Source organism: Pan paniscus, chromosome 8 (assembly GCF_029289425.2).
Source record: "Pan paniscus chromosome 8, NHGRI_mPanPan1-v2.0_pri, whole genome shotgun sequence".
Taxonomy (NCBI): domain Eukaryota; kingdom Metazoa; phylum Chordata; class Mammalia; order Primates; family Hominidae; genus Pan; species Pan paniscus.
Genome location: NC_073257.2, coordinates 128,551,281 through 128,568,651, shown reverse-complemented (window position 1 = coordinate 128,568,651; position 17,371 = coordinate 128,551,281). Strand labels below are relative to the sequence as shown.

Genomic DNA, 17,371 nt, shown 5'->3' with positions numbered 1-17,371 from the left:
GCAAGTGCAGATAGGTCAGGATGCCACAGACGGGCTCCACATGGCTAGCTTAGTAACTCAATGCCCGTTTTCACTCCCAAGGCAAAGCATAATTACCCAGCCTGGAACAATCTGGAGGCCCCAGTAATTTTTTTTTCCCCTGGCAGTAATGAGTTTGTTGGTTCAGGAGACCTGGGGGCTTCCTCCTGATTTTTGCTCTCACTCCCTGCCCATCTCTACCCCACAGGGACTTTTCTCATCATTTTTTAATGATCTCCGTCCACCAGCATCTAGGCTCTGCAGAGCATCCTCTCTCTGGGACCACACTCAGCAGCTGCTTTCACTTTTGGTGGAGAGAGGAAAGCAGTGATGCTGGGCTCCTGGCGGATTAGATAGGGCAAGGCTTAAAATAGGAGCTCTTCTATTTTGGTGACTTGGTTGGCAGCGTAATGGGGAATGAAAGCTTCGTCTGTTTAGCATCGTGGATGGCAGTGGGTTGGTACGATTAGGCCTCCATCAGGGGGGATCCTGAGCGTGACCATGTGTGTTCGAATGTGGAAATAGTACGGAAATTGCATGGGGAGTGGCACCTGCTGCCTATTCTCTCTTCCTGACTTCTACTGTTGCCCCTGAAACCTTTGCTCCCAGAGGATCCAGGAGCTAGAGGGAGAGAAGGAGGGAGCAGTGAAGGTGGGGCCTGGAGGGGACAGCCAGAGCCTCCTACACAGTAAGGGGACACTGCTGCCAGCCCCCATTTTGGGGGATGCGCCATCCTAGTCTGCCTCTTTAAGCATGGGGGAACACAGACATGGCTCACCAGGATCCTCTAGGTCCCCTTGGAGCAGTCCCCAAAGCCAGAAGACATGTTTCTCCTGTGTCATCTTCTTACTATTGTTCCTCTTCCTCCTACCAGGACCTCACCATGGATACAGACCTGACGGCAGCAAATGGCAAGAAAGTCAAAGCCCTTGAAATCTTTGCTTATGCCCTGCAGTACTTTAAGGAGCAGGCGCTGAAGGTAGGACTGATAGTTGAGGCCAGCCAGCTGTGTGCTAGGCGGTGGCACCCGTGCCAGCTCCGTGTCTCGGGCTGCTGCACCTGCTGGCCAGGGTAGGAGGCACAGCCTGGAGGGAGAGTGTGGGCTTTGGAGTCAACACAGCAGGATGAACCCTCACACGCTGCTGGTGGGAAAGTTAAATGGTGTGGCCTCTTTGGAAAACAGTTTGGCAATTCCTAAAAAAGTAAAGCACAGAGTTACCGTAGGACCCAGCAGCTCCACTCCTGGGTGGAGAAATGAAAGAAATCCCTAAGAGAAATGAAAGAAGAAATGAAATCCCTAAGAGAAATGAAAGAAGATGTCCACACACACGTATACATGAATGTGCATAGCAACATTATTCATAACTATGAAAAGTAGAAACAGTCCACATGCTGTCCACACAAACACACGTATACATGAATGTGCATAGCAACATTATTCACAACGACAAAAATCAGAAAAAATCCACATGCCCATCCACTGATGAATGGAGAAACAAAATGTGATCTATCTTACAATGAATGTTATTCAGCCAGAAACAAAATGTGATCTATCTTACAATGAATGTTATTCATCAGTAGGATGAACTACTGATACATCCTACCACATGGAGAAACCTTGAAAACGCCATGTGAAGTGAAAGAAGGCAGATACAGACAGCCACATACCGTGTGATTCCATTTGTATGAAATGTCCAGAACAGGCACCTTCACAGAAACAGAAAGCAGAGACTTTTTCTGCGCAGGGCTGCAGGGAGTGGGGAATAGGAGCGACTGCTGAAGGATATGAGTTTCTTTGGGGGATGATGAAATTAGGTAATGGGGTTGGGCGCGCAACCTTGTGAATATACTCAAACCCACTGAACTACACACTTTATAACTGGGAATTTTATGGTATGGAAATTATATCTGAGTAAAACAAAAAGAGAGTCAGGAAACATACTTAGCAGCTGTGCCATTTTGGTCAAGGTACTTAATCTTTCCAAGACCCACTTTCCTAACTGGAGAGTGGGGTGAGTAACTGTACCTCATAGGCCATTTGATAGAAAATGGGACTGGACATGCAGTGCCCTCCTTGGAGCTTGGTCTATAGTAAGCACTGGGTAAATGGTGGCTGCTATTTCTCCCCCTCCTCCCCCTCCTCCTCTATCCCCCCAGACCCCATGGAAGAAGCTAATAGCGTGAGCCCCCTTGGGTCACCCCCACAAAGGTCTGCGGTCATGGTGGCCTGAAATGCCAAAAGCATCTAATTTTGAAGTGGAATGTGGCTGTCCACTCGTGTCTCCTCCCACAGGCATGGAGACCAGTGGGTGGGGATCAGATGATTAAAGAGCACTGATGTTTTGAGCTTTATCCAAAAAGATTTGGGAACTTCAGAAGCATTTGGTATTGTGTGACCACTGAAGGAAATTTAGTGAATTCTAGAAATAGGGTCAGAGGGAGACAAAGACGAAGTGAGAACATGGTATTACTTTCATCTATTCAAGTACCTGTTTTTTTGAGTACCTTTTATGTGTGAAATCCTATACAAGTTATGGCAGTGTAGAAATCAACTCAGTATACAGGAGTGTGTGGTCAGGGTCAGAGTGGTGAGGGGGTAACTGTGGGTGCTGGGGGAGGCAGAGATTCTGTCCATTGGGGAGCATCATGGAAGGCTCCCTGTAGGAGGTGGATTCGGGGCAGGGTGGGGTGTGGTTCACAGGCAGCAACTGGAAGGGTGGGTATTTCAAGCTGGTGGAGTGGCACAGGCTCAGCTCAGAAGGAAGAAAACAGCAGACAAACAGCTGTGGGAAGAAAGCAGTTGGGGTGGAAGGAGGGTAAGGCTGCGGGATAAAGCCAGGATGCCGTGAGCTCAGGATAAGGTAGTGCAGAGCTGCGGATGCCAAGCCAAGGAACTTCTTCTTGGTTAATGGGGAGTCCTCAAAGGATTTCTACTGGGGGAATGAGTGACGTGGCCACCAGGATAGTAGTAGAGTGTTGTATTAGTCTGTTCTCATGCTGCTAATAAAGACGTACCTGAGATTGGGTAATTTATAAAGGAAGAGGTTTAATGGACTTACAGTTCCACATGGCTGGGGAGGCCTCACAATCATGGTGGAAGACAAAGGAAGAATAAAGGAACGTCTTACATGGTTGCAGGCAAGAGAGCTTGTGCAGGGGAACTTCCCTTTGTAAAACCATCAGATCTCGTGAGACTTATTCACTACCACGAGAACAGTACGGGGGAAACTGCCCCCATGATTCAGTTATCTCCACCTGGCCCCACCCTTGACACATGGGGATTATTACAATTCAAGGTGAGATTTGGGTGGGGACCATACAGCCACACCATATCAAGTGTCTTAGTCTATTTTGTGCCACTGTGACGGAATATCACAAACTGGGGAATTTATGAAAAACAGAAATTTATTTCTCATAGTCTGGAGGCTGGGAAGTCCAAGATCAATGTGCTAGTGGGTTTGGTGTCTGGTGAGGACCCAGTCTCTGCTTCTAAGATGGAGCCTAGAATGCAGCATCCTCTTGCCAAGGGGATGTGGATTGAAAGAGCCCATGCACTCCTGAAACCTGCAAGCCTTTTTTTTTTTTTTTTTTTTTTTTTTGAGATGGAGTCTCTCTCTGTTGCCCAGGCTGGAGTGCAGTAGTGCGATCTCGGCTCACCACAACCTCTGCCTCCCAGGTTCAAGCAATTCCCTTGCCTCAGCCTCCCAAGTAGCTGGGACTACAGGCGTGTGCCACCATGCCCAGCTAATTTTTGGTTTTTTTCTTCTCTGTTTTTGTTTTGAGACGGAGTCTCGCTCTGTTGCCCAGCCAGGCTGGAGTGCAGTGGCGTGATCTTGGCTCACTGCAAGCTCTGCCTCCCAGGTTCACGCCATTCTCCTGCCTCGGCCTCCCGAGTAGCTGGGACTACAGGCACCCGCCACCACGCCCGGCTAATTTTTTGTATTTTTAGTAGAGACGGGGTTTCACCATGTTAGCCAGGATGGTCTGGATCTCCTGACCTCATGATCTGCCTGTCTCGGCCTCCCAAAGTGCTGGGATTACAGGTGTGAGCCACCACACCTGGCCGCAAGCCCTTTTTATGGCAGCAAAAATCCATTCCTGAGACCGGAGCTCTCATGACATAAACATCTCCCATTAGGCCCCACCTCCCACTCAACACAGTTGCACTGGGGAGTACATTTCCAACACATGAGTTTTCGGGGACACATTCAGAACACAGCATAGAGTGAGAGACCCCAGTAATCCCGAGAGCCTGCAGGGTGGAGGTCGGTGGTGTGGAGGCAGTTGACTCAGATTCTGCAGATTTGTCTGCAGGGAGAGAGGGAGGCTCTGAGACTGAGAGCCACAGGGTCATTCGGGGAGCAAGAAGGAGGATCTGACAACCAAGAAGAAAGAGGGCCCGTGGGCTGGGAAGGAGTGGGTTATGGGCAAACAGTATTCCACCAGTAAGGGGACAAGGGGACAGGGGAGGCCTGGCAGCAAGGTCACTGTGGGGTGGGGGTTGAGGCATGGGAGAGGGAAGGGAGGGGACTGGGTGGTGTTCGGGAAGGTGACCACAGTCAGAGACAAGCGTTGTGAAGCCTGCTTGGAACTGGAGAAGGGGTCAGCCCCTTTGTTCCAGGCGGCAAAAGGGCAGAAGGGGAGGGGCACAACGAGGTGGACTCAGGTCTGCCGGAAGAGCAAAGGTTGCAGAGGGACAGGCTCAGCGCCTGGTGGCCCAGGAGGCCACATGAGGATGTGTCTGTGGGCACCGAGGCAGGTGAAGGAGCAGAGAGTGCAGAGCGCACAGGGGCTCCTGAATTAGGAGGAGGAGCCGGGGGGGCTCGGGGGCAAAATTTAGGACTCAGAAAGCCCAGGATGTTGGTGCGTTTCAAATTTGCCAACAGGAAAGGAGTGAGCAGCCCATCTCAGAAGGGGAGGGAGGAGGTGGAGGGAACGGCCCCAGAAGGTCAAGTGGCCATGTGGGTGGTTGTTTGTGAATTCCTCAGCTCAGCCAGAGAGACTCCAGGGAACTTGCTGGCACCTTTCTTTCAAAGGTAGCTCCTCCCAGCAGGGAATATGCCGTGAATAAATTCCAGGAGAAAAAGCTGTTTGATGTATAGGAGGAGCTAGACCTTGCCAGGGGCTGGCTGGAGTTGGAGGGAGGGGGTTATGGCTTGCTTGGCTGGAATAAGCAAAGGCAGGATACCTACTCAAGTGGGATGTCCAAGAGTCACAGAAATGAAGCCACCCAGTGGGTCATGAAGGAAAGCCCGTGACAGTGCCTGACACATGAGATGGTCAATTAATGCTGGCGCCTTTCCCTTCCAAGCTGTTCCCTACCCGCTGGGGAACTGACAGCTCCTCTAAACTCTCCAGACAGCTCAAGGAAGCCCATCATGTGTATTTTGAACCCTTTTCCTTTTAAAGAGTTTAAAATCGCCTGCCTGGTAATGGGTGCCATGCTTAGAGTCTTCCCAACACACATCATACCCTCACCTGCTTTTTCAAACCCAATGCAGACCTGCAAGGAAACAAAATATGATGATAAAAAAATGGCTGCTTTGTGTTGGTCCACAGCAGAGATGTTTTTAGAAAGATGTTTTAAAATAGTTTACTGAATGTACTTAACTGTGCACTTAAAAATGGTTAAGGTGATGAATTTTAGGGTGTGTACATTTTTACCATGAAACATTTTTATTAAAAATTTTTAGAAAAAGGCAAAAAAAAAATCATTTGCTGATCAAAGAGAAAGTTAGTTCAGAGAGAGAGAGGGTGGGCCAGACCCAAGATAACTGTTTGAAACAATAGGAAAAATGAGACAGTGTCAGGAATTTTGTTTGTTTGTTTTTTCATCAGTCTATTAATCTTTCTTGTCTCTCCAGAGCTGATTTAGACACAGAAGTGCCTTGGTGTGTGTTTCGGTTTGATTACAGATTTGTCTGGTGAACGTGGCAAGGGGAAGAGAAAGGAAGGAAAGAACTGGCATTTATCAGAGGTCTTTGGGCCAGGCATTCCCTCATGTGTTTTCATTTAATCTCGCCAGCAATGCTGTGAGTTAGTTTTATGATCTCCATTGCGCAGATGGGAATACTGAGTCTAAGAAGTCCTCCAGCGACATATTTTGTCCCCGTGAACCAGGTGGAAACCTCTGATGCTTCTGCCCAGCCCATTTATCAACATGGGCCTCAGTGATGTGGTTTAACCTTAACCAAAAGTTAAGGGCCGCATGGTTCTTGGTGAGGTCATATCATTCATAGCCTTCCCTTCCTGTTGGGAAAATGCCCCTGCTAATGCTGGCCTTGCATAAGGTAGATGACAATGATGATAGGTGCCACCGGCTGGTAAGCATCACTGTGGGCCAGGCACTGTTTACCTATGGGACCACGTGTAACAACTCAGACCTTTGCTGAGTCAAGATAGACTAGGCTTTGGGTCTAAATTTTGGCTCTGCTACTTTCTAACTGCACAGTGGTCAAAAAGGTACTGAGCATATCAAAGTCTCAGTATTCCCATTTGTAGGAAAGGGGCGCAGTGAGACTCCCTTGCTAACAGGATTCTTGACTGGATGAATAGAGACAAGGTATGCAAAGTGCTTAATAAGGTGGCAGATACGTGATAAGCGCTCAGTAAATGTAGCTCTCCATAAATCATCAATCCTCTCAACAATCGTTGGAGCTTGGCATTATAATCCCCACTGCACAGACATGGAAACTGAGGCCTAAGAGGTTGTCAGTTGTCCAAAGTCACATGATTAGGAAGTGGCCAAAGGGATTTCCTCTGATCCTCCTTTCTCCAGCCCACGGTCCCATTCAGTGAGGGAAAGGGGCTAGAGCTCCCGGCTTGCAGAATATTCAGGAAACAGATCTTTGCTCTCTGATGCTGGTAAGTTTGGGGGACCCTGAAACTGGCTCCTGAAGAGCTCATGGCAGGAAGCCTGGGTTCAGTGAAGCCACAGGAGGCTGCTTCAGGAACCAGCTGCCACTTGACCTGTTGCATTTCTTTCCCTTGGCTTCAGGAGCTGAGTGACCAGGCGGGTTCGGAGTTCGAGAACTCTGATGTCAGATGGGTCATCACGGTGCCTGCCATCTGGAAGCAGCCGGCCAAGCAGTTCATGAGACAAGCTGCCTACCAGGTGAGGGTGGAGTCAGGGCGGGTGGAAGCCGGAGGAGAAGGACTCAAGATGCCCAGGGTGGTGACTGTAGCCCCGCCCAGGTACCTCCCACATTCACTGGCCTCCATGGGAGGCAGCAAGGAGGCTCCCCTAGCCAGGGTGGGAGCTGGGAGACAAGGAGCCGTCCCTTTCCTCAGCTTCCTCCTGGGGGAGCCATGGGGGTCAGTCCCACAACAAGAGCTGGGTTCGGTTTCCTTCCTGGCTTTCTACATTTCCAGGTCATGTTTCTACTGCGGAGTCTCCAGGGCTAGGATTTCAAAGCTGTGGTTCAGAGACATTTCTCTGTGGGTGAAATGAAGTGAGAACCTTAAGGGAAAGGCTTGGGAAACAGGAATATTTGAACAAGAAAGCAAGCAAGCCAAGGCCATTGGCCACGAACCAGGCATTTTCAGCTTGGCGTGGAGGCTGAAAACTGCATGTCTGCCGCAGAAAAGAAGGGAAGTGTGATTGTTCCCTGCACACTTCACTCAGCGGGGGGGTGTTGGAGGTGGCAGACCCCTGCAGAGGGCAGTGGCATGGCCAAGGGGCATACCAGGCACAGGCGCTTGTTGGCCAGGGAGACAGATGCTCCAGTGCCAGTGGCCAGCCCATCCCTGTGGGCACTGGGGGCGGCTGCTGTGAGGATCTGGCTTCCAGGCAGGAATGGCGAGCCATGCTCACCTGTTGTTATGGTCCCAGGGACAGGACAGAGCTGGCTCCTGTTGCACCTAAGCCCCTGGGCATATGAACACCCACACCTGGGGCCTGGGTCAGCTCTCTGTGTATTGAGAGTCAGTTTTGTGAGTCTTCAGCTGAGGCTGGGTTGTGTGGCAAGTCACCAGAGTCATTAGATGTCCCCTCCCCACTGTCATGACTCTCAGGAAGCATCCTGCCCACCTTTCCCAGGAGACGTACCTCTGATTTTGTTTGTGACACTTTCTTTACAAAAAACCCGCAGAGTCAACCCTGAGCCCCAGCATAGTTGAATGGCCATGGGAACCTCAGCACCATGAATTGTTTTCAGCGCTCACTCGGAAAGCTTGACTCCAAGTAGCACACAGTTCAACTTGCATGCAGTCAAGGGCGAGGCGTCTCCTCCCTGCACTCTCTCCCCTTCCCCAGGCTGCTTCCCCTGCACTCCCCTGCCTCCTTGCAGTGTGAGAATCTGGCTCAGTACCTGCCAAAAATAGATCTGTTTTTATAGGGATGAAGGAAGAGGGTGGAAGCTCCAGAAAGAGGCAAGCTCTTTAAAAAGAAAATTAAAAAATGCAGTTTAGCCATTCACAGAAGCCCTGGGCATCACGGAGCACAAGCTCCATAGTGTCAGCCTTCCGGCAGGGCCCAGAAATGGGGCATCGGGACACAGCTGTCTGCAGAGACGCCACCTGGCGTTCTGAGTTTTTCCCAGGAAGAATATTCAAGATTCATGGTTTTGACTCTTTTCCCAGCCCCACAGGAAGACTTCAGCAACAAATGTGTGACCCACGAAAAGGTCAATTCTTATTTATAGCCTGAAAAAAAAAAAAGAGAGGTGCAGTGGCTGGTGAATCTGTCAGGGGAGTTTGAGCCCTGGGCTGGCTCTTCTAAGAGGTGGGACAAGAGGTGTGGGGCCCTCACACTGGGGAGTCACAGTGGAGGGCACCAAATCCCTGGGGGTTGTTGGAATCAAATAGGTACCCCAGAGAGAAAAAGGCCTGCAGCTCTTGGGTGAGGACAGATGTGAGCTGTGTTTATGAATGTGGGGAATTTGCTTTCGGAAGTCCAGAGACATGCTGTTTCCTTGATGCTGGCTAACTTTGGTACAGTGTTTTTGCAGCTTCGTTTTTGATCCTTTGCAGTTCTGATTTGATACTTGCTTTGTTCCATTGACAGCCGCTGAGTGGATTTAAAGAGGGCGGCGATCATTCAATTGCTTTTTTTGCTCATGCATTTATTTATTCATTAAACAAACCTAAACTAGAGGCCTATCTCTGTGTCAGGACTGTGGTAGGCACTGGATTCTATACCCAACCAAGGCAGGGATCTGGCCCTTGGGTTGCTCCCAGCCAAATGGTTCACTGAAGCCTTGCATACTATTGGGTTAGGGAGAGGGGTGTATTGGGAGGCACAGTTGCTCTGCAGACTTTGCTGTAGTCTCTTTAGCCTGTCTTCTGGAGAGTCTTAGGACAAAGTGGAAGTGAAATTTGCAACTCTATGAGCAAAATTAACATCTTTCTACTCTCTCTCCATCCCCCATTATTATACAGAATAAGAAATATATGTACCTGTGATGATTAATTTTATATGTCAACTTGACTAGGCCACAGGATGCCAGATATTTAGTCAGTCATTATCCTGAGTATTCCTGTGATAAAGTTCAACATTTAAATCAATAAACTGAGCAAAGCAATGGCCCTCCTTGAGGAAGGTGGGCCTCATCTAATCAGTTGAAGGCCTGAATAGAGCAAAATGCTGACCCTCCCGAGTAAGCGGGAGTTCCTCCTGCATGACTGCCTTTGAGCTGGGTCATTGTTTTTTTTTTTTTTTTCCCCTGCCTTTGGACTCAAACTTAAACATTGACTGTCCCAGGGTCTCAAGCCTGCCAACCTATACCGTGGGTTCTCCTGGGTCACCAGCTTGCTGGCTGCAGATCTTGGAACTTCTCAGCCTCTATAACTGCATAAGCCAAATCCTTATAATTATCTATCTGTCTGTCTGTCTGTCTGTCTGTGTGTGTGTCTGTATGCCCTACTGCTTCTGTTTCTCTGGATAACCCTGACTAATACAGTGTCTGAGCACAGAACATAGTTCTCAGCCTAGCAGCTTCTGCGAGTGCTCACCAGGCACCCATGTATGTGAAAGGTATTGAATCAGGTGGTCATCTGTCTCCTTCTGCAAGGCGGTGGCTGCCCACTGACCCTTCTACCCAAAGTGCATCCCATCCCATGGGCCTGACTTCAGGCAGGAGAGCTGGAAGGATGAGGTACAGTGGCTACTCCAGTAGGACAGTTGGAGAACTGGTCACGTCTACTCTGCTTGTGTGGGGAAAATGGAGCCCCTCCTTTCAGGCTTATCAAAGGCCTCCTGAGCACAGGTTTCTGGGGCAGTGGTGGGGGCTGAACTTGAACCTCCCACCTGCCAGGTGGAGGAGAAAGCAGCCTGGAAGCAGAGCTGGGAGATGATGTTGTGAGGAGCAGGTCTGGAGTTCTGGAGCCTCTGCTGGGGCAGGCTATGGCTCACTACCTGTAAAGGCTGCAGAGAGGGTGCACAGATGCAGTTTCATCGGTGAAACTCCAGAAACTCGCCTTGTGTCGAGTGCTTGTTGAAAAGATGGGTTAAACCTTTATCTTTTGTAATTCACAGACTCAAGCCATCTTTAGACCCTTTAAGAGCATTCAGTGAAAAGATGATAACAGAAAGAACAGCTGATCCCTCTTCTGAGGCCTTTAGAAAAGACTTAGAACTGGAGACTGTTCTGAAGCTGTGGGGATTGTGGATAGGAAATAGTCCAGTTTATTTCAAAGGGCATTTTGCCTAAAATGTGTAACTCTAGTAGGCTCCGGAAACCTGTTAAATAAATGCTGCTCCCATATGTACGACCCTCTCATCTAACATGGAGACGCAGCTTCTTCTGCCTCCCTTTCTGAACAAGCTGCAGTGAGAAATGATCATCAGGAAAACAAAACAGCATAACACCCCGAACTGGTGCAGCTGTAGCCTTTTTGTAGCCTGACCGCAGACCAGCAGAGCTCTTAACTGATCTGGCTATTTTTTCTCAGCTGTGGACACAGTCCCTTGGCAGATTCTCCTGGCTGACTGCAAGGCAGAGGAGGAGAGTAGTTGGTGTAAACACCACCTCCGCAGCTTCTCAGTCTCCCTGGAGTGTGGTTTTCTCACCTGCTTCTCCTGAGTGAAACTCGTGATCACAGAGGAAGGCTCTAAAAAGCTACTACGATGTCGCTCCTGCTGCCCCGAATTCTTGGAGGAGGCAAATGGGGAAGCATGCTCTTGGTTCAGATACTTCCTGTATGTAGAATCCCCAGGTCATGTCTGTGGAATGCAGGGATGAGGGCCAGGAAACTGCAGAAAGAAAGGCTGGCTGGAGGGCTGGTGGGTCCATTTGTTCAGCAGCTACCTCCTGAACACCTACTGTGTGCTTTGGGGCAAGAAGAACTGAGCATTGCTATTGGGAAATCCACCATCCTGCAGGAGAGGCTACACATGTCTGCACCGTTAATAACAGGGGTGTCCAATCTTTTGGCTTCCGTGGGCCACATTGGAAGAAGAAGGGTTGTCTTGGGTCACACATTAAATACACTAACACTAATGATAGCTGATGAGCTAAAAAAAATATCGCAAAAAAAACTCATCATGTTTTAAGAAAGTTTACAAATTTGTGTTGGGCTGCATCCAAAGTCGTCCTGGGCCACAATGTGGCCTGTGGGCCATGGGTTGGACAAGCTTGGCGTATAGGACTGGAGACAGAATATGTTAAGTGCTTGGCAGGGGCCCCAGTGGAGGGAGGGCTCACGTGGGAGTAGTAACCATGAGGCACCTTCTCTGAAGGCAGAATTAGCAAAGATGGAGAGAGTGTTCTGTGGTTGCAGTTGACCCTGGCCTGATCCCAGGCAAACAGACCCATAGGTTTGCTGAGGGCTGCCAAGTGGAGGGCTTCTGTTGAGGGTGGCTGCAAGTGTTAATGCAGAAACAAAGCTTGCACTTGAAAGCATTGAGTCCTCCTGCCCAGAGAGAAAGACAGCTGGGTTTTTGAGAGCCTGGGTGATACTTTAGCATTTCCTCCTTTTCTCGGAGTCCACAGCAGTTCTGGGACTCCTGGGGAGGTTGAATTTGTGCAGAGTCCGCTGCCTCTTCTCACCTCTCCTCAGCTCTCTACTGTGGCTTCCATGGGAGTTTGCAGGTAGGACACGGCCCCTCACTGGACAGGAGCTGGTTCAAGCAAAGAAGTGTGGTTACTTTGTCCGAGGCCTCCCAGACACTGCCTGGGCCCATGACCTTGCCTTTTCCTCCCCTCAGGAGTGGGGTCCTCTTCACCTTCGCTTCCCACCTGCATCCTCATCTTGGTACAGTGGGGAACCCCCTATGGAAACAGGCCAAAGCTTTTGCTGTGGAGCTGAGGCCAGCCCAGCTGGAGAGGGACAGATGAAAGGTCTCCCCTGAGTGGCCAGCCCAAGCTGTTTTCCACAGACTTGGGGCAGCCTGAGTGTCTTCAGGATGTGAGAGTGTCCTGGGCGGGGGACAGTTCTGCTGGATTTTCAGTTGCACACCAGGCACACTCGGATGCCCTCGAGTTGTAGAATTTTACCCAGGGCTCTTCACCCCTCTAGACTGCTGGATCTGAATTTCCATATAAAGATTTCCCATCTAAGTCAGAGTTCCTGCTCAGAATTTCAGGGGTAGTGTGGGTAGAGAGATGGGGGCAGAGCTTACAGTGTGGGAAGAGGGATGAGGGGCGGAGCTTATGGTGTGGGAAGAGGGATGAGGGGTGGAACTTATGGTGTGGGAAGAGGGATGAGGGGTGGGACTTACAGTGTGGGAAGAGGGGACAAGGGGCGGAGCTTATGCCACCCTTTCTCCCTTCCCATCCCTGTCCCTGCTGCCGTGGCCCAGGCCCACCTTGCTTTTTCTGGCCCTGTGGGGGCCTCACTGCCACAAGTCCCACCTGGCAGGCTGACATCCCAGTGGGACATGGTAACCGTAATGTAGCGTCTGGGTCTTTGCCTTTCTTCCTTCACACCAACTCCTTGGGCTCCACTCATGGGTTTACTGCCATCCCCAGTTTATTTTCAAGTTTGAACTTTGGAGGAGAATTGTATACATACAGGCCTGGCAGTTTCTTTGCAGCAAGTTGTCCCTTCTTCCTCACCCTGTTTTGTGGAAGCTTCCCCCTTGGACCTTCTATTCTCCTGGGAGGTCCTTGACTCCACAACCTCAAGGATGGAAGAATCAGCACAGGAGCTGTCCCTCGGAAGGGGCCCCTCTTGGTCTTATTTGGGATTTCTTCCTCCCGACCCCTTGGGATCCAGGCTCAGAGGTTTCACCTTTCCCGAGGGCACCATACATGTGAGAGCCACATCCTCTTTCACTTTAACCTCCAGCCATGTTTGTGCTAAGGATGTCTAATGTGACCCTGTGAGAGTGAAGCTGGGGAGGGGGGACTTTTACTTGCTTGAATAGGGGGCAGTGGGAAATCCTGTCATGCACCTGAGTCAGGGCCCTGTTGACCGATGTCACCTAAGGGCAGACCCAGCTTCTCTGACCCATGGGCTGAGCTGACAGGCATTGATGCTGCCCGGGTGGTTGGCCATAGCTGAGGGTACTAGGTGATGGGAAGAGGGTTCGCCACGGACAGTGCAGGACACGAGAGTGGTGGTTCTTATCTGGTTTTATAAAGTCAGCCTTCCAGATGTGGTTCTGCCATTTTGAGGCATTTGGTATTTACAGAGTGAAGATGTTCAGTCACCTGCCTGCTGGTAGTATCAGTTTTAGCACTGAAAGTCTCACATCCCAGGAAATCTCTCTATCCTGGGCAAACTGGGACAGTGGGCCACCCTCCCTTTCTACATAAAGTGAAGGAGTTGATAAATAGCTCTGAAGGTCCTTTGCATTCTTTTTTTTTTTTTTTTTTCTTGAGATGGAGTTTCACTCTTGTCACCCAGGCTGGGGTACAGTGGCACCATCTCGGCTCACTGCAACCTCCACCTCCCAAGTTCAAGCATTTCTCCTGCCTCAGCCTCCTGAGTAGCTGGGATTACAGGCACTGCCCCCACCATGCCCAGCTATTTTTTTTTTTTTTTAGTAGAGATGGGGTTTCACCATCTTGGCCAGGCTGGTCTCGAACTCCAGACCTCAGGTGATCTGCCCGCCTCAGCCTCCCAAAGTGCTGGGGTTACAGGTGTGAGCCACCACGCCTGGCCACTTTGCATTCTTAATACCTGAAAATCCCCTTCCCTCCTTGCCCAGTAATTGGACCTCCCAAGCCCCTCTGCCCATGATGAGGCCGACTTTGCCTGATGAGAAGTTATTTGTGAGTGTGTGACATTAGGAGACCTTCTGAACCTGGTCTGCAAGAAGAAGGCACTAAACCCCAGGGGTCTGATATAGAACTCGAGGCCTTCCTCCCAGTAGGCATGGTATGAAGGCAGCATCCCAAGGTTCCTAAGAAATGGCAAAAAGTCAGCACCACGGCAGTGGCAGGGATGAAGTGTTCTTCCGTGGTCCATCGGGCTGGCAACTGAGGACACCCGTGTACCTGAATGGTTTCCAGAAGCAAGTGGGGCCTCCCGCTGCAGCTCAAGGCCATGAGAGGTGCCAGGGACCTGGTTAGAGGCCCAGCCATGCTGTTTCTCTGAGCATCCTCAGAAGGGTTGTCCCAGGGCCTCTTGAGCTGGCCCTTCTGAAGGCCCACAGGAGTGGTGACTGGGACTGGTCAGATGTCACAGAGCAGAAGCACTTCTGCCTACTACAGGCCAAGGCCCCAAATGTTTGCAGATGGAAGCCACAGATGAGAACTTGGGGATCAGATTGTTAAAGGAATATTTATTACTATATGTGATATATGTCTATAATAAAACTATTAAAGGGTGGAGGCTTTGAATAAGATACCTGCTTGCTGACTCAACCGCACTCTAGAAAATGAGGGACTATATGGGATTCCAGGAGGGGCTTCCTCCTGGAGCCACTGCTTATCTGTCACCCCCAGTAGGCAAATCTCAGGAACCCTCCTAGCGCTCTGGAGATAACAGGTCGGTTACCCAGATAGCAAAGTCAAATGCTTGTGTTGCTGAGGCCCAGCCATGGTCTGTTTCCAAGGCCACCAAAGATAGGGGTTTGCTCCGATTTGGTCAGACCGTGTGGTATATTACAACTGAGAACAGATCACCTGCCTTCCACCCTGTGATGGTTTGGAAAGTTTCGGGGTCTCTGCAACTCCGTGCCTTCACCACCGGAGCATGGAAGCCCGTGTGCCTCCTGCAGTCCGGAATCCCCCCGCTCCTCCCCATGGTGCTGCTCAGCTCTGAGCCAAGGAGGCCCCAAGTGCAAGAGGCCCCACAGCCAGAGCACCTGGTGTTTTCCCCAGGGTGCCTGTACATTTTCTTTGGCCACCCTGGGGTGTTTGGGTATCTGGCTTGGGGCCCAGTACCGAGGCACCCTGACATTATGCTCTGCAGAGGACTGTGTAGAGAATGTCCCACAGATGCAGAGCACGAGTGCGCCCTCCTTAGGGATGTCAGTCCAGGCATGGGTGTCCTAGGAGCAGGCCGGCCCAGGGGGCCCTGGGTCCCAGCCTCTGTTTCTGTCTTCCAGGCAGGCCTGGCCTCCCCCGAGAACTCGGAGCAGCTCATCATTGCCTTGGAGCCTGAGGCAGCCTCTATCTACTGCCGAAAGCTGCGGCTACACCAGATGATTGAGCTGAGCGGCAAGGCAGCCGTCAATGGGTACAGCGGCAGTGACACAGTAGGAGCTGGGTTTACACAGGGTACCTCTGCTCTCTCTCTCCCCCTCCTGCTCTCCTTCCTTCCCAAGCCCTGGATGTCTCTCTCCCTCTGATGATTTTAAAGGCACTTAGTGCCATAATGAAGAATCAGGATACTCCAGGAGGAGGTGGGCTTTAAGCACCTCTCTGCTCAGCCCCCCTACCTGGCCCCTCCAAGGACCCCCATAAATGGAGGCATGGTTACCCTGGTTCATCACCCACCAAGTGTCTGGGGGCGGGGAGCTTCTCTCTAAGAATCTGAGGGTAGCCTGAGAGCGGTTCTTGGCCTCACATTGTACTAGGCTCTTAATCTTTCTTGTGTATTAACAGATTCTTAATCTAATTCCATTGCCTGTTATTAATTCTCCATTAAGACTGTTGATTTATTGCTGACTCACTCATTGGGTCTGCTTCATGTGTGATGAGCTCATTATGTGTCTTCACTGAGAGTTTAAAATGCAGATGAAACCGGCTGACTTTTCCTGACCTAGGTGACGCTCGCTTAGCTGTGGGAAGGAGCACCGCCTTAGGGAGACTGAGGATGGCGATTTTAAAAAGCTTTTCCTCTTTAATAATTACCTGAATGCAAGTAGGTCATAGCCTTGGTCACAGAACTTGGTTCCCTGGTATCCAGGGCTCTGTGGGTGTGTCGAGGGCTATAGGGTTTGCAGACACGCCCTGTCAGGGTCAAGGCACCAATATGAGCGCTAAGTGGGAGCACTGTGGGGGTGGCGCCGGGCACTGTTGTTAAATCTCAAAGGCACGAGGGCCTAAGGTCTAAGGGTTAATTTCAGGCTGCAAGAAAAGAATTGTGGGGCCGGGCGTGGTGGCTTACGCCTGTAACCCCAGCACTTTGGGAGGCCGAGGCAGGCGGATCACGAGGTCAGGAAATCCACACCACGGTGAAACCCCTTCTCTACTAAAAATACAAAAAAAAAAAAAAAAAAAAAAAAAAATTAGCCGGGCGAGGTGGCGGGTGCCTGTAGTCCCAGCTACTTGGGAGGCTGAGGCAGGAGAATGGCGTGAACCCGGGAGGCGGAGCTTGCAGTGAGCCGAGATCGCACCACTGCACTCCAGCCTGGGAGACAGAGCGAGACTCCGTCTCAAAGAAAAAAAAATTGTGGGAACTGCAAGCCCCTTAACCTTTCCTGACCTGATTTCCTTCTCCGAACATAGGGACAATGATTTGTGCCCTCTCATAGCCACATAGGCGTCTCCGCCACTCAGCACCTCAAGCCACAGCAGGAGCGGTGGTTGTCCCTGTGTTCATGGAAAAGGCAGCACAGGGGTTTGCCAGGCCCAGACGCGCCACCTTGTGGCCGCAATGCATATTGGCTTCAGCTGGGTCAGGAAATGGCCCCCCCAGTCTATTTACCCAGGGTCCATGTTAGGAAAACACACCCCAAATTCCTTGTATCAGACAAAATTCCTTGATTTGGAATTGTTTAACTGAGCGCACTGCAGGCTGTTTGGCAGATAGCTTCCTCCCTGGGGCAGCAAAGCCGGGAAACTAGGCGATTTCATTAACCCATTCTCCAAAAAATGTGACCAGGGTAGGTCTCATTTGAGAGTCTCGCTCTGTCACCCAAGTTGGAGTGCAGTGGCGCACATTTGACCACATTCTCTTCTTTCAGTTTTTTTCACGTGGAAAATGGGGATAATAATTCCACCTAATTCCAAGGGTTGTTGTGAGAATCTCATCAGGGTGGGCTTTTCAGCTGGGCACAGGCTAAGCCGAGGAATAGAGG

General features: G+C 50.6%; 1 protein-coding gene across 4 annotated transcripts in view; it reads left to right on the top strand.

The window, feature by feature from the left end:
* HSPA12A (heat shock protein family A (Hsp70) member 12A) overlaps positions 1–17,371 on the top strand; it is a 184,664-nt gene that overhangs the window by 156,421 nt on the left and 10,872 nt on the right. For all 4 annotated transcript variants that reach the window (XM_057299008.2, XM_003825624.5, XM_014346530.4 and 1 more), the window contains 3 exons: positions 893–997; positions 7,016–7,132; positions 15,455–15,626. In XM_057299008.2, coding sequence (XP_057154991.1) covers positions 893–997; positions 7,016–7,132; positions 15,455–15,626 — 394 coding nt within the window. The remainder of the gene's footprint in view (positions 1–892; positions 998–7,015; positions 7,133–15,454; positions 15,627–17,371) is intronic.